The 15,824-nt window shown below is 41.3% G+C and overlaps 1 protein-coding gene across 2 annotated transcripts; it reads left to right on the top strand.

Moving 5' to 3' along the window:
• The first annotated feature begins 866 nt into the window (after positions 1 to 866).
• lrrcc1 (leucine rich repeat and coiled-coil centrosomal protein 1) lies at positions 867 to 15,780 on the top strand. Of its 2 annotated transcripts, none has more exons than XM_030073543.1 (19): positions 867 to 1,295; positions 1,933 to 2,138; positions 2,287 to 2,352; positions 2,436 to 2,603; positions 3,091 to 3,251; positions 4,183 to 4,398; positions 5,336 to 5,538; positions 6,137 to 6,311; positions 6,618 to 6,766; positions 7,885 to 8,089; positions 8,486 to 8,625; positions 9,187 to 9,388; positions 10,016 to 10,201; positions 10,514 to 10,688; positions 12,284 to 12,447; positions 13,064 to 13,272; positions 14,300 to 14,437; positions 14,888 to 15,023; positions 15,175 to 15,780. In XM_030073543.1, exons 1-19 carry the CDS (start codon positions 1,258 to 1,260, stop codon positions 15,283 to 15,285), a joined length of 3,048 nt encoding a protein of 1,015 aa, XP_029929403.1. In that variant the 5' UTR covers positions 867 to 1,257; the 3' UTR covers positions 15,286 to 15,780. The 2 variants fall into 2 exon arrangements, with proteins under 2 accessions (XP_029929403.1, XP_029929402.1); XM_030073542.1 differs by having other exon boundaries at positions 7,885 to 8,101.
• The last annotated feature ends 44 nt before the right edge of the window (positions 15,781 to 15,824 follow it).

The following is a 15,824-nucleotide window of genomic DNA, read 5'->3' as shown; positions in this document are numbered from 1 at the left end:
TAATGAAATTAAAGCAAGGGAGGCTCCAAATTCAGAGGGAAGCAGCTAAGTCCTGAACATAGTGATACAGTCTTAGACACCTGAAATCTGTTATTTACTATCCACTACATGCATTAGATTGAAAATTATTCCCTCCCCCCTCTCTTCTTGGCCTCAAAACAATTGATGTGAGTCAGGAATAATACCTGAGTGTCTGAATACCTGTCATTTTGGGACTGCAAGTCAGACGAAGGGTGTGTAGAGATCATTACACCGGTGTGCTCACATGCATGCCTGCTCACATACACACAAATTAAGGACAAACATTGAGATGAGCACTTTAACACCACAGACCAGGTCTGAGAGGCACAAAAGCCCCTTTGATTTACACTCTCATACAGATAACAAATGGTCCTCGTGAGATTCTTTGATCCAAACTCACAGCCAACAGGTGCTTTATTAACTCTGCCGCAGAAGAGCAGGCAAGACCAGCTCTGAAGTAATATCTCCCGTTGACTCTTGATGTTTTTATTTATTATTAGCATCAGACAGACAGAGGCAGGTGTTGTGCACTTACAAAATGGAAAGTCCACTTTTAGAGTGACTTTACGTAGTGACAAATACTTGGTACTCATTTTTTACTCACCACTGTTCACTGTTGCAAGACACATTCCCCTATGTCACAGCTTTATGTATTACATATTAATGTGGAAATAAATATATTGTTTTACATTGTAACAACTGACTATGACATCAAATATGCACAGATCTAATATGACCTTAAAAAACCTTTATAGCTACCTAATACAGACCCATACAGCCCTCAGTGGGTGGGACAAATAAAGAGAAACCGGAAGTCCCTGTTAACTACGTCATGTAAACAGGAAGTCCGAAGCCAGAAGCGGCGAGTTCAATTCCAGGAGCCAGCCGTTAAATAACAACAAACTTTATCAGCAACGAACTCACATAATGTGGCGTTGGTTTTTATAGATACATATTTATAGGCTCTGCTGTGACTGTGACTGTGTTTTGACGTGTCTGGATGATTTTGCGTCATGATTTCGCTCGCTCGCTAACTTTAGCAAATCTGCTAACGGTAAACATATGAGACGTTAACTAGTTTGGGGATTTGTTAACAAATTCCCACAGACAGTATTTCACCCTAAAAAGGCTAGCATGGTTGTTTTCGGTGTTAATGGCACAAGGTGACAAGACAAGACAGTGGCAGACTTGTTGGTTAATTGTTACCCAGCCAACCGACGTCAGCCTGGCGTCGTTATGGCTGAGCTGAGTCTGATTGACAAGAATATAACGAGGTAACTACAGTTCATATTCCCCTCTGTAGCTCTGCTGAACAGTTTACTAAAAGCTTATCGTGGCATATGTTGTGTAAACTGGAGATACTAGGAGTAACCGTGTTCTCACTATTATATTTTCACTATTACAGCTACTTCACAACGTACGGGCATGCTTTATGTTTGGCCCCAGTTATGTTTTACACCTGTAATTTCAAGGCTAATTGTTAAGCAACAGCCTTGTCTTTTTGTTAATCATTGAAAAGGAAGGCGATTGTTTTCATCCATGTGCAGTTCATATGTGGTTTGACATTGACATGTATGGAGGTGTACAATATTTATTCTTGCACTCATTGTGTTATTGCTCTTGTTATATTTGTAGTGTCTTGTAAGATCATGTGGGCTGGGCAGCTTTTTGGTGCATGACACTTTGAGAGAAATTGCCTCACCATACCCACATTACTAATTGGGGATATTTTCCCTCTGGCTTTTGCAAAATGTTTTTGAGTAGTGCATGGGTAAGGGTTTAATTAGGCCATTATATACAAAGCTTTTGGATGTTTTTCCTACAAGGCTGATGGATCTGGGCACTTAGACATCAAATTTCAGTCTGTTGTGGTAAATATGTCACAATGTCCCACTGTTGCCTTCTCTCTAGTTTGCTGGAAGTCCCCTTGCGTCCTGTTGTAAAATCGCTCAATCTGCACTGCAACCGCATCCCGAGGATAGAAGGCCTGACCTCAGCTTGGCGTCTGCGACACTTAGACCTATCGTCCAATTGCATCTCTAGGATTGAGGGTCTTAGTTCTCTGTCGTCCCTGAGGACCTTAAATTTATCCTGCAACTCATTAACCAAAGTTGAAGGTAAGCCTTAAGCCACCACTTTACACAGACAATAGATGTTTCAGCATTGTGGGTGTTCTCCAAGTAATAAGTTTGCTCTAACACTGCTGTCACTGCTTTATGAGCCGTAGATTCACTGAACTGTTAATGTCTCCTTGCTGTACCTCAGGACTGAATGGCCTCGTGAACCTAACAAGAGTAAACCTGTCCTACAATCAGATAAACAGCCTTACTGGTGAGTCAGATACAGACTAAAAAGAATGAGCTAAGAGACAGTTTCCGTTTAATGATACTGACTCACATTGTGTTCATATTTAGGCTTGCTGTACCTACATGGTAGGGACTACAAACTGAAGCACCTTAGTCTTCATAGCAATCGCCTGGATAACATCAACCACCTGCTGCAGTGCATGTTGGGACTTCAGAGTTTGAGAGAGGTCACTTTGAGCCAGGATGGTACAGACAATCCTGTCTGTAGTTTACCAGGTTGGGAATCATAATTCTGTGTTGAAGATGCTATGTGTTGAACTTTTATAATATTTATAACAGACAAATAAAATGCTCTCTTCTCTCTCCCTTCCTTTGGAGGCATCATTTAACAACCCAACACAAGTTAACTGTTATATTTTTCAGAATATTCATCTCATAGCTCCCTCCTTAATGAGTATAAAATGGAGAGCCGTTGGTAGTTATCACTTTAGACCATTTGTGTATCCATCTAATTTTGTAGCAATGGAAATAGTTTTGATACCTGGTTTGCCAGCAGTTATCTAAGTGAGAAAAAGCCCTTCATGTTTCCTCATGCTAACCACAATCCATAACTTCCCATTTTATGCTTGATCAGTTTGTATGAAGGGTTGTTATTAAAATCACCTTGATGTTTGAGACCTGTCCCATTAGTAATGACCATTGAGAAGAACAGTTACACTCTTCTAGTTCACTTTCCATTGTTTGTGTGTCTGCACTGCTGCAGGTTACAGGGAGACTGTAATGCAGTCGTTAACACAGATCTCTGTTCTGGATGGCTTGGACCGGCTGGGACATCCAGCACCAGGAGGACAGGACAGCCCTGGTGACATCCCCGGTTTGGAGGAATATGTGGACTTCCTGCTCCTCTCAGACAGCAGTGAAGTGGTAAATGCTGACACCAGTATTTTACAAAACAAAAAAGGGTGTGCACTGCAAAGGCTTTATTTCAGTCTATTAATCTGTAGAACAATGCATGATTGCACAAATGGTACTTGGAAATGGTATGTGATGCCATAATGTCAGCACTGTAAAACATCACACTCACATTATGTTAATGCACACTGTTAATGCAATGTGTAAAGATTCCGGTATTTTTATTTCATGTATGGTGTGCTGAATTAGAAATGCTGAATGGAAATAAAAAATACAAAAATATCAACCTAATTCTAAATGGGTGCATTTTCCAACATTTTGAAAAAAAATGTTCTCCCAACATAAAACCAGCTAAGCTTTTGACTCCTTCCAACAAGAAAGATTAAACGCTAAGTATTTGAAATGTGTTGTGAGAGATTGGTAAATCAGGATTGTGGACTTGAAGGAGAAGTATTCTGTAGTGGGAGGATCACATACAGTAACTCCCGACGCCCTGTTCACTATACAAATCCTGCTTTTGAATTTTGCTGTGGGTTTACTTGATTTGCTCATTTCTCCTGCAACTACAACTTGAGTTAGTGAGTGAGGGAAAGTCAGATAATTTGATAAATTATCCTAGATAGAGGGAATTTTACAAATGGGTTACTTAACAGGAATACACCAGTATATTTTAGTGACGTATTTATCACCTTTATTTAGATGGCTGTTTTCAGCTGTTCTTCTCTACAGTTTACAGCGGGAGACAAGGGCTTAAAACTTTTATGAGCTGAGAAACATTTTACCAAACCAGGGAGGAGTCACATTTTTGGGTCACAGAAGTGCTCTGATTTTGGGAAAGTCATGCAAGAGTTATGGAATTTTATATAATGGCCACAGTGGGAGCTCAGAAATAAAAATATGTTTGTAGCCAAATGCAGAAAATAAATTTAGTCTCTGTTTGCAGGCTAGAGGGGATGGTCATCTCTCCACTCCCCACATAGATGAGATGCTGACCCAGTTTCATCAGAGGATCAGCTCAGAAGAAATCACAGATCCAATCTCGCGTCCAGAAAGTCAAAGCTTCCAGGCGGGGCAGCCCACTGTGGCTGATCCATCACAACCTGCTAATGAACAACGCATCAGGAAACTGGAACACCAGGTGTCCCAGCTGTTCCAGCAGGTGTGTTTCTTTTTTTTCCAGCTGTTAAATACACCTGATCAGTCCTGATAATTAGCACAGTGTGAAGTAGAGGTGCTGATAACAATTTATGAGAACCAAAATGACACCAAGCTAGGTAATTTACAGAGTATAATTTACAAAGTATTCATGTTGTCTAGTATTGGTTTATTATAAAACAGTTGCAGGGTCAAGTAAGTCAATTATTTAATTAATGACCCTGAGTCAAAAAAACAGTTGAAGAAAAGTGTGATAGCTTATGCTTGATAAAACAGCGGTATTTAAGCTGCACAGACAAGATTTTTCTGTTAAACAGAGCATGGTGTGCTAAGTTGGTATCTCAAGGCATGCTTCATTTAAGTGTCAATATTGAGACAGTTTTATTTGTGGATGTGAATATGCATACTTGGGAGCTGAATCCAAATTTTCTGATACTACAGACATTATCAGTGCAGTGCAAGGAACAGCTCACCCAAAATACAAAAAAAGCATTTTCCCTTTTACAAATTGTATCTATCTGCCCTCAAGGTGTTCAAATTTGGGATAGATAAAGCTTGCTGGTGGTATTTGGGAGAGAATAGATCTCAAGGAAAGTTGTTTTTTTTCACTCAAGGCTGTAGATTACAATGGGCAACATTGTTTCTGGAAAGACCTGTGTCTGTTCAGTCTTCTGAGTTTTTCTACATGTACATTTTTGATGGTTTGAGCACCACAGGTGAATACCCATCTGGACCCTTTGTATAGGGGCAACAGGAGACAGGAAAGATTGCGCAGAGTGGAAACAACAACAACTTTTAACATGTTTTGGATGAACTTCTTTAAGTCCTAATGCTTCTACTGTAAGTGTGTCCTTTTGCATAGCTGATGATTGCCGTACCAGTAGGCTATTGAGTAGTTATTTTACCCCATTGCAAAGAATATTTTTGCAATAAATCCCCAGGGCCCTGCAGGTGACGTCTCCAGTAGCTCCACTCCCACAGTAGTGACGATACGGAAGGCCAAGAGGGACACAGACCTCACATCAGAGAGTGAATGTGACAGTGGGAAGGAAAACAGGAGGCGCACCAGGATCCCAGTGCATCGTAGCAACACCCCTACAGTGAGGAGAACCAGCAAGGAGTCCAAGGCCAGAAGATCAGACAGGTGATAGGATCTTTTGAAAAACTATCTCATTTTAATGATGCTAATCAGATTCATGCACTTACCCAAGTGTGCTGACGTGAAAATGCTTAGGATATAGTCGTTGGTGTTCTAACTCATCAAACACAATATTCAGCAACGGACACTTCCATGTTGTTTATCATGCATCGACCTTACCAGCTATCTTGATGACAGAGGAAACCCTTCCCTTCACAGCAGGATGTGGGTGATAAATTTTCTTGCGTGAACGAAGTTGTGAACTCTCCTCCTCTCTGTTAGAAATTACAGCTGTCATCCCACTGCCGTGATTAACGACTGCACTGCTATGGCCTACCCCCTCATCTTACTTCATCAGCCTCTTTTGACATGTGCTTAGGATTCAGTAATTTAACTTTAGTCAGCTCCCAACTGTCCTCATCAAAAGCAAGGTGATGGTAAGATAATAGCTCAAAATTAAATTCAGAGTCGCTAAAACTTTGTGTTCCCATGAAAGCGAATAAATCATCGACTTTGACCTTTATTGAGCCAGATATTAGCTAGAGGGCTGTCCATGATCAATTTTACATTTGGCTCAATATCTGTGATTTTGTTTTATGTGCAGCGATCAGGAGAATCATAAACAGAGGAGTTCCAAAAGTGCTGTGGGGCCCAGGAGGAAAGGGGAGGGCCCGGGGCGTTTAGCCACAGTGGGGCCAGCAAGGAGGAGTCCCTTGAAAGCTGCCAAGGCCTCAGGGGAGAGGAGCACCAAGTCCACTGTGGAGGAGGAAACCTACAGGGTAAAGACTGGATAAGTTACCGATAGACTGACGTATTTTTGCTGAAAAAAATCTTGTCAAAACCAAAAGTACAGTGAACAGTCTGGGGAATCTACAACTGTAGTGTGTTGCAATACTTCTATGAAACTGTACTTTTGTTTGTATTTTGTTGTGTCTTTACTGTGTGTGTGTGTGTGTGTGTGTTGTGTGTGTGTGTGTGTGTTGTGTGTGTGTGTGTGTGTGTGTGTGTGTGTGTGTGTGTGTGTGTGTGTGTGTGTGTGTGTGTGCGTGCGTGCGTGCGTGCGTGCGTGTGTGTGTTTGGTCTAGACAATCGTGGAGGAGCGTGACCAGGAGAGGGAGAGGCGTTGGAAAGCTGAGCAGGCTGTGAGGAAGCTAACAGAGCAGCTGAAATGCCTGCAGACAAAAGCCAGTGAGGAAAAAGACTTGCAGAGCATGGCCCTTCACACCACAGACAGGTATGGATAGGTATATACACACACACACACACACACACACACACACACACACACACACAGAACAAATTTAATACAGAAGCTCTGAAGCAGATACAGCAAGGAACAAAAATATCATTGAACTAGTCTCTGTGGATTTTAGTTGTCAACTTCATAATGGATTCTCATCCATTTCTATCCTCTTCATCCTTTGTATTGTCTCTCATGAGACCCAAGCCTGCTGCCTGTCTCGTTCTTGAACAATGAATATCTGTCCCCCTATTAAAATTCCTTGCTATCATCTTTGCAAAGCCTGTTATAAAATCAGGCATACATTTTGGCTCCATTACCCACAACTAAGTAACAACTAAGTATGCCTGCAGTTGTCTGTGATAATAGTGCATTTAGCATAAAGAAGATCATTAACCAAGTCACCCAGCCTTGCATATGTAAATTATATTTAAATTGCAGAGGTTATAATTATCTTTAATTGAATATCTCTGTCTCATTCCCCACACATGTAAGACCATTCGACTGAAAACATTGTTGCTGCTGCACCACAAGGACAGAAAGCCAGATGTAGCTATCTCCTGCACTGTCCTTGCTCACTTCACCCCCTGCTACGATCATAATGTTGATAAATTAGCATTATGATCGTAATTAGAGGGATGGTGACAAGCATATGTCAGCAGCGTCAAATAAATCAATATTAACTGTCACGTTAGAATTGCCCCCTCATCGTAAATTTAAAGAGGGTACTATGATATGAGGTGGTCATGGTGTTCCAATTTTGAGTGTGTATTTTTTACTTCTATGTGCCCTCATTTTTCCCAGCTTGCTTCTGTGCCCTGTTGTCTTTCACTCTTCACCATTCTGCCCTTTTGTCTAATCATTTTCCACCCTATTGAAATTTCCTCCTCTTTGAGATTAGATTTCCATTATGCTGTATTTTCAGAGTTCTCCAGTTTCATAGGCGATCATCCTTTTAACATTTGGAAATGAAACAAATGTCACAGAGAGCAAAAAGCTGCTGCACAAAACTGCCAGCAATTGGTGTTACAGAAATACACATTTCCATATAAATACAGATTTATTAGCCCTGCTGTTTCTGTATGTTCCTATATTTCTTTTTCACCTTATAGACTGAAAGAGTTGTTATTAAAGGAGCGATCAGGGCGGTCTGACCTGCAGGGCCGCATTGAGGAGCTGGAGGCGAGGTGCCAGTCCCTGCTCCAGCAGCTAGAGCAGGCCCGCAACAGTGAAGAACAGCACAGGAGTGCGGTGCGCAGCCTGGAGGACAGCATCTCCCATGGAGAGGCACTCAGGGCTCGCCAGCAGGCCGAGGAGGTGCCTAGTTTGGTAGCAATAATGGCTCTTACATGATTGCAATGCAGATAGTGCACATTCAATCACACTGTTATCAACAAAGAAAGACATTGCTGCCTCCATAAGCAGTTGATTTAGATTAATGTCGAGAAGGCCTATCATGCAATTTAAGTCCCATCCTATTCCCTACCACTAGACATGTTAACTTCCTTGCATGGGATTAAAGCTTCAGGCTAGTGTTAAGGAATATTAAGGTAGCATTTTCATCATGCCAGAACAGGTTAGTGATTCAGCCTGGTGAGTAAAAAAAGGAAAGAATTCAGCAGAGAGGGTCATTCAGTTACAACCATCAGCATGAGGCATAATTGGGCATATTTGTGACAGCCTTGGGCATAATGTGCTGCTGAATTTGTTCAGATGAAGCGACACCAGGAGCTGGAGAACAGGGCAGCAGCTCTGAAGAGAGAGGTGGACATACAGAGAGCCTCAGTGCGCCAGCACAAAGACAAGCTGCAGCAGCTGCATGAACTACTGGCATCCAGGGAGCAGGAGCACAGGTAGACTTGTCTTTTATTCTAAAGCACTGGAAGAAGACTGTACATGTTATTTTTCATGTATTGTGTGTACTAGTTGTATTAGTTGTAAACTAAAGGTGCACCATGCAATATTGAGGACTGATTGAAATGAGGACTGTTTAGACTCCCCTGACAGAAAACACAAAATAAGCAGCAGTGGGTCATTTGTGTATAAAGGGTCCAAATTTCAGTCAGCCCCTTGCCATTCCACTGTCTCATACAGAGGCAGGATACCTTTTTCACCAGCAGCTGTTTTGATATGAAATGGCAGGGTAAACACAGGTGTTACTAATGATATTAATGAAGGTTCTGTTCCATTGAAGTGTAGCAGAGCCTAGTAATGACTGAGTTAGACCTAAATGTAACAGAGCCTTAATTAATCTCATTATAAGCACATGTGTTTAGCCTGCTGTTCATGTCAAAGGGGCTGCTGTGAAAAAGGTTTATTGTGGCACTGTCACATTTTTCAGACGGTAGATACCTCATTTACAAATTAAAGTCATTGTTGGAACACAGACCATACTCGTCTTTGCTGACACTTAGGAAAGAACTGAACTTGCGGCTGGTGCCCGGTGGAGCAGATTTCCGTGAGGCGGTGGCGAAAGAGGTGGCATCAATGGAGCAGAGATACGCTCAGAAGGTGGCAGAGCAGGAGGAGAAACTGGCAGAGGGCAGGAAGCAGTATGCCGCCCTGGAGGACGAGTTCCGCATGGCACTAACCATTGAGGCTGCTCGCTTCTCTGAGGTCTGGCACACCAGCTGCACAGATGGTGCCCAGACCTTGCAGCTGTGTTCTTTTCAACTTTTACTCTATATTTTATCTGCATTCTAGCTGAAAAATTATTCTTGTGCCCAATAATACATGAAGGTTTGAACTGGAATTGACCCCTGTCCCAGACTCAGTGTTTCTATCTGCCTGATGGTGAAAGCTGAGATTGAACTTGGATAATTTGACTGTAGAATGAGTAGTCTTGTTATTGCCACAGGAAATAAAAGCTTTATAAAAGGACTGCATTTGAATCAATCTTTACTTTCTTGTTATAGTTACAGATTTCATTTGCCCTGTGCAAGAAATGTAATCTTATTCTTGATTGCTAATGCCCAGGCAATTTGCTTCTTTGATTCTATAACTTTTTAACCTTTGGCAAAGTATGAAGGAGATTGCCAGTCAAATCCACATCCATGGGAACCCTTAGAAGATTGCTTTCTGTAAATCTATTAGCTCGACAGCCTCTTCTGTCAGACCTCAAACTTGACATTGATTGATGAAATTGTCAAGTCAGGTGACACTTGAACTAACATCCTCACTCTTTTTTTAACTCCTAGATTTCTCCTTTACATTAAATTCTCTCTCCTCCCTCTGCCTCTGTAGGTGAAGGACGTGTGTGATCATCTGGGTGCAGAGCTGTCGGAGCTCAAAGCTGCCCTTGCCCAGTCCCAACAGAGGGAGAAAAAATCAGGCTCCCTGGTGCAGGAGCTCACAGCCATGGTCAAAGAGCAGAAGAACCGCATCTCTGAACTTATCAAAGCCAAAAAAGATGCTGTCACTGATCTAAAGGTACAGCAGCACAGTGCCAGGGCGAGATCTGAGATCATTTCATTTCTGTAGGACTCAGCAAATTTATTTGAAGTTATTTGATCAGGTTTGGTAAATCAATTCATAAAGCTTAGTAAACAGAATGGAAGTTTGTGATTTTGGGTATCAGTCACTGCCTTTTCAACATTGTTCAGTATGAGCCTCTAGGACACTGAGCAGACAGCCTTTGAGAAGACATGAATACTGCATGGTGCAGCTGCCTTTCCATCTGTCAGCCATGACATCAGTTGATCTTTGTTCCTGTGATTGCCTCTCTGCCTGTCTATGGGCCAGGGCCGTCTGCACTCCCTGGAAGCAGAGGCAGACAGGGATCGGCGTCTCAGCCTGCAGCTGGAGCTGCTGAAGAAGGACAAAGCACGACTACTGTCCCAGCTCACAGCCCAGGAGTCGGTAATAGACGGCCTTAGGGCAGAGAGGAGGATCTGGGGCCAGGAGCTGGCTCAGCAAGGTAGGAGGGCATCAAGGCCCTGGTTGTGCACTGTTGTAGCTCTTAGCCAGTCCATTTTTTTTTTTATCTTTGAATGATGTAGCCAGATTCAGGTTCAGGTTCAGGTTACTTTATTTATACCTGTAGATAGATTTGGTCTGCAGTATTCAAGGCATTTTCACCTACACTTTTTAAAAACAACATAGACAGTAGACAAACATACACAGGCCACAGGGTCAGCTGAGAAAAAGAGTAAATTCTCAGTATAGAAATCTGAGCACACAGTTTACAAACTGCTCTTGGATTCATAATCTGTGCTCTTGGATGACGAATCCACGCCCACCGATTTGTAAACTGTGTCCTCAGATTTTGAGGTCAAATCTATTGCCATGGATTCGTAACTCAAGGTCATGGAAGACAGTTTGTAAACTGTGCACACAGATTTCTCTACCAGACTTTCACAGTGGAGAGAGTCAAGACGGACAGAGCATAGAGAAGGGACAACATGCAGCAAAGGGTCTGGGCCGGATTCAAACCCACGTCGCTGTGGCTTAGCCTAAATATTACATGATACACGGTGAGCCACTGGGGCACCCTATGTGCATAGATTTCTAAACCAAGAGTACAGATTTACACATGGATCTTTTTTTTTTTTTATTCTCAGTTGACCCCAGGGAGGGCTCTGTACAAACATGATAAAAGTACTCAAGGCTCCAATACTCAGGACTTAAAAAGAGAAAAATATTAATAAAACAGACAGACAAACAAACAAAAACCATTAAGATAAATAACTGCCATCTGTGCAATGTTGCTAATACTTGTTCATCTGAGTGAAGGCTGCTGGAACAAAGCTATTTTTTTACTGCTTTGTTCTATACCTTGGGACTATAAAGCTCTGTCCAGAGGGAACAAGATGAAATTTTCTATGCAAAGGGTGGGAGCTCGTTATCCGCTGTGACTGTCTGGTGTACAGGGAAGCTGTGACTCGCCAGTCAGCCTAGTAGACCATTTAACAATTTGATTGTGAGCGTTTCTGTACTTTAAAGATAGGTTTCCAAACCATGTCACGAAAGAAAAAGATGAAACTGATTCAGTAGAAACATCATAGATCAGTTTCATCATGGTTTTGTAAACACTGAAATAAGTCTTCTCAAAAAACAAACAAACAAAAAAAAAAACAAATGCTGGTACCCCTTTATGCACATGGCTTCACAATTTGCCTCACAGTTCAGTAATACGTTACTAATTGTTAAGATATTTATGATTTCACACATTTCATTGGTGTTAGTTGTTTATAAAGATTCCTCTTTGCTTTATTATATGGCGGCCAGGTGATACTTACATATCAGCCACAGGCAAAGTGAGTCAGCTCAGTATCTAATTCAGTTACTCTCTAAGTACCACAACCAAGGTGGAGATTCTACTTCAGCATGAGTAGGGAGGGATCAGCATTGGTCTGCTGTACTGTGACCTGAGGTTTTCTTTCTTAGGTAGCAAGTAAAGGCTGACATCTAGTGGTTACCTGGGACATACACACCCACACACTCACTCAAACGTATTAAGTGCTATCTTGAGACATAATCTAATTCACATTTTCATTCATATCATTCTGGTAGGAGTGTCTTTAGCTCAAGACCGTGGTCGTCTTGAGGCCAGGATCGAGGTACTGGGCACTGAGCTGGAGACACAGAAGAAACAGAATGAAAAGGACAACGATGCCCTCAAAATCAAAGCCAAAATCATTGATGACCAGACAGAGACCATCCGCAGACTCAAAGAGGTGCATGTTTTTATGAGTGAAGTCAGCAGGGTGATGACTGTCTAAGAAATGAGTTTACATTTAGGTTGTTTTGATTTTTTTTTTTTTTATCAGTCTCATACTTACTTTTTAACTGTTACCATTCATTTACACTTACCTACCACTTCATAATCTGCACTCTCATAATCTATAGCCCATGATACTCATTTTTTTCTCTTATCTCATTAACTTCTCTTTTCACGTGTGAACCTCATCACTATCAACCAACACCTTGAGGCAACATGAAAAGTCAACATTTCCTCAGTTTGTTTTAGCTGTGTAGAAACATTTCACACATTTTGCATTGTAGTGACTCTTTTTCAAAGCAGTTAACAAATTGGTTTATAATTTTTTTTTTTTTTTTGTATTTTACTACTATATATTAAAATGGGTATTGTACAGAAAGGGGTGAATATTAATATGTACCTAGCTGTCTTGTCCTGTTTTTATCCTTAGACTTGTCAACACAAAGTCCTAGCGACTTGGTTTTATATGGCAATAAATTATTTACAAATTGAATAATGCATAATTCCCTCTTTCCCCTTTTGCGCCTCTCCCTCTCCTCCCATGTCTCTTCCTCTTCCACCTTGCTGTCCAGACCTTGCAAGAGCGTGACGAGCAGATCCGAAGGCTGCGTGAGGAGGCCGCTCAGGCCCAGAAGAGGTTCCAGCAACAGCTGGATGAGGAGACGGCCCCGCTGGCTGACCTCCGGGAGCAGCTGGAGCAGCTCAGCCTGCGCAAAGAGGAGTTGAAACAGCAGCTGGAGGACAAAGATGTGGAGCTTGATGACATCAAGAGAGTTTACAGGCAAGAGCGTTACAGCACAGTACAAGAACTGATGTAACTATCATGACACAGTCTACCATTCACTCACTTACTGTACACCCTTAAGTTCATGGGACTGAGGTCCTGAATTTGGGCTGGGCAATATATCTATATTATATTGTGATTTGAGACTAGATATTATTTGGGTTGTCAGATATTGTAATATCATAAGTGTTGCCTTTTCCTGGTTTTAAAGGCTGCACTAGAGTAAGTAAGTTTTCCAAACTTATGAGATGGTGGTGTTCATCATATTCAAATTACTGATGATTGTTTATCAAAAGTCTTGTATGTAAATTTCTTATGATGGTGTCAATAGCAATATGTACAATATCAATATCAAAGTATTCGCTTCAAAATATTGTGATGTTTCCTTTTTTCTATATTACTCAGCCCTAGCCTGAACAAACATACAATCAGTCAGTCAGTCAGTCAGTCAGTCGGTAATTCATTAATTTCCCCTGTCTTTTTAATAGTACTTTTTTATCTTTAAATATTTTCAATGGTGGTGGATTTCTCCTTTTAGTTTTGAATATTTCTCATGTTTTAGACGTGGTCGGTGGTGCATTTTAGGGCACTGGGCACTCCAAGTTGAACATGTCTCAACTTAAGCTGTGCATTATGACAGTCATCCTAAATAGTTTCAAAAGCCGAACAAGCCAGCGGAGCTGCTCCAGTGTCAGTCAAAAATAACCCTGTAAATGGGCATTATCTCACTCTAGGAGGAGATAGTGCTCTCCATGCTCTGTTCTTACTAGGAGAATGCCATGTCCCCGCATCCACAGCTCTCAAATGGGCCAACTTTGTCAAATCCATATTTGTTTTGTTGTCATTACTCAAGCTATGAATGATGCAGGGCTCTTCAACTTCTTTTAGATCTCTCCATTACTAGTGATGCTCACAGCTGTGCAAGAGAAAAAAAAGTGTTCTATCTCATCACAGCCAAACAGCTCTCCTTCATGTTCACACGTCCACCTTTCTATTCTCTGATGGTCTGTCTCTTTCCTCTTAGTGCTTCCAGTAAGAAGTGGCAGGAGAAGGCAGACTTGCTGACTCGGCTGGAGGGCCAGGTGAAGCGCATGAAGGAGAACTTTGACTCTAAGGAACACATGCTGCTGGAGGAAAGAGAAAAAGCAACAGAAGCTCACAAGTATGGTATATCAAAGGGTGGCAGAATTCACTTTATGAATTCCTACCTGTAATTCTTTTTAGGACAGTCTAATCAAAATTTATGAACATGAGCAATTCTCTCCCAAAGCCAGAAGATGGATAACTTCAAGACTCAAACTTTTTCTTTGCATACAAAGTCTGGAGCTTCTTTCTCCACAAACAGTAGTTGACTGTCTTCAAGTTTAGCAATGATACATACAGGCATAAATTCTCTAATATTCCCCATGAACTTAATGAGGGTCTGATCAAGTAATGTCATATTAAATAAAGCCATAGATATGCTTCACTGCCTAAGTTAGAGGTTCACTTCTTACTCGGGCCATCCAAGATAAAAGATGTGCACACTCATTGTGCTGGAAGGGAATTTCAACGGCATCTACCAAATGGTTCATGCTAACTCATGTTATATTTGCTGCTGTTTGTCCTCCAGAGCTGCAGTAGAGAAGTTGCACTGTGTGGACGATGCATTTCGGCGACAGCTTGAGTCTGTCCAAGCCGTCCATCAAGCTGAGCTTCTGCGACTGGCCAATGATAAACAGAAACAGATTGAACAGGCAAATCAGAGGGTACAGTATTGCTTACCTTAACTACATGTTGCCACTGAAAATTGGTTTCACTGTTGACACTGAAGCTTGTTACAATTTTAAGAGATGAGACCTTTCTGTTTGCTGTAGCTTAAATTTTGTGTGCGTCTCCTTGTGCATTTCTGTTCCTCAGGTATATCAAGTGGAGGAGGAAATGCGTCAGCTACTGGAGGAAACAGAAACTAACAAGAGAATCATGGAAGAGAAAATGAAACGTCTCACCAGTGTGCTGAAAGACTTTTAGAACTTGTTTGCCACTGTTGAAGGCCCACAGTTTAATCTGTAATGTATTTTTATGCTGCAGAATTGGATTACTTAAAGGCAGACTATGCAGTTATGATGTGGTTAAAAATGGTGAATGCCACTCACTTCACTTCAAGATTATAACCGCCTCAGGAGTTCAGCACAACTCCTGTATCCCATCATCATTTTGTTCTGTTGTTTATGTTTTTATGCACATTTGACATCAAAATATTAGGTTCAATACAGGCATTCAAAAGTTTTCCATTAATTCTGTGGATTATTAGTCTTGGCATGAACCTGAAGGGTTTTATCCTCCCTCAGCTTCATCCTTAACATTAGTAAACAAAGTGTTGTACCCTCCCATTTCAAACCGTACAGTCTGTCCTTAATAACCTGCCTTTAATATGGTTGAATGAAAAATCAATTTCTCATCCTTTTGTAAAATAATTTGGAGTTATTTTGGTGTATTTTATCATATTATTTATCCAATAAAATCTCAAAATATATTGGTTTCTTTTTTTTTAAATTATCAGCCTGACT

The sequence above is a fragment of the Myripristis murdjan genome, chromosome 17 (genome assembly GCF_902150065.1).
Source record: "Myripristis murdjan chromosome 17, fMyrMur1.1, whole genome shotgun sequence".
Classification (NCBI taxonomy): domain Eukaryota; kingdom Metazoa; phylum Chordata; class Actinopteri; order Holocentriformes; family Holocentridae; genus Myripristis; species Myripristis murdjan.
Note: the sequence above shows the minus strand (reverse complement) of the source record. Positions and strands in the feature narration are given on the sequence as shown.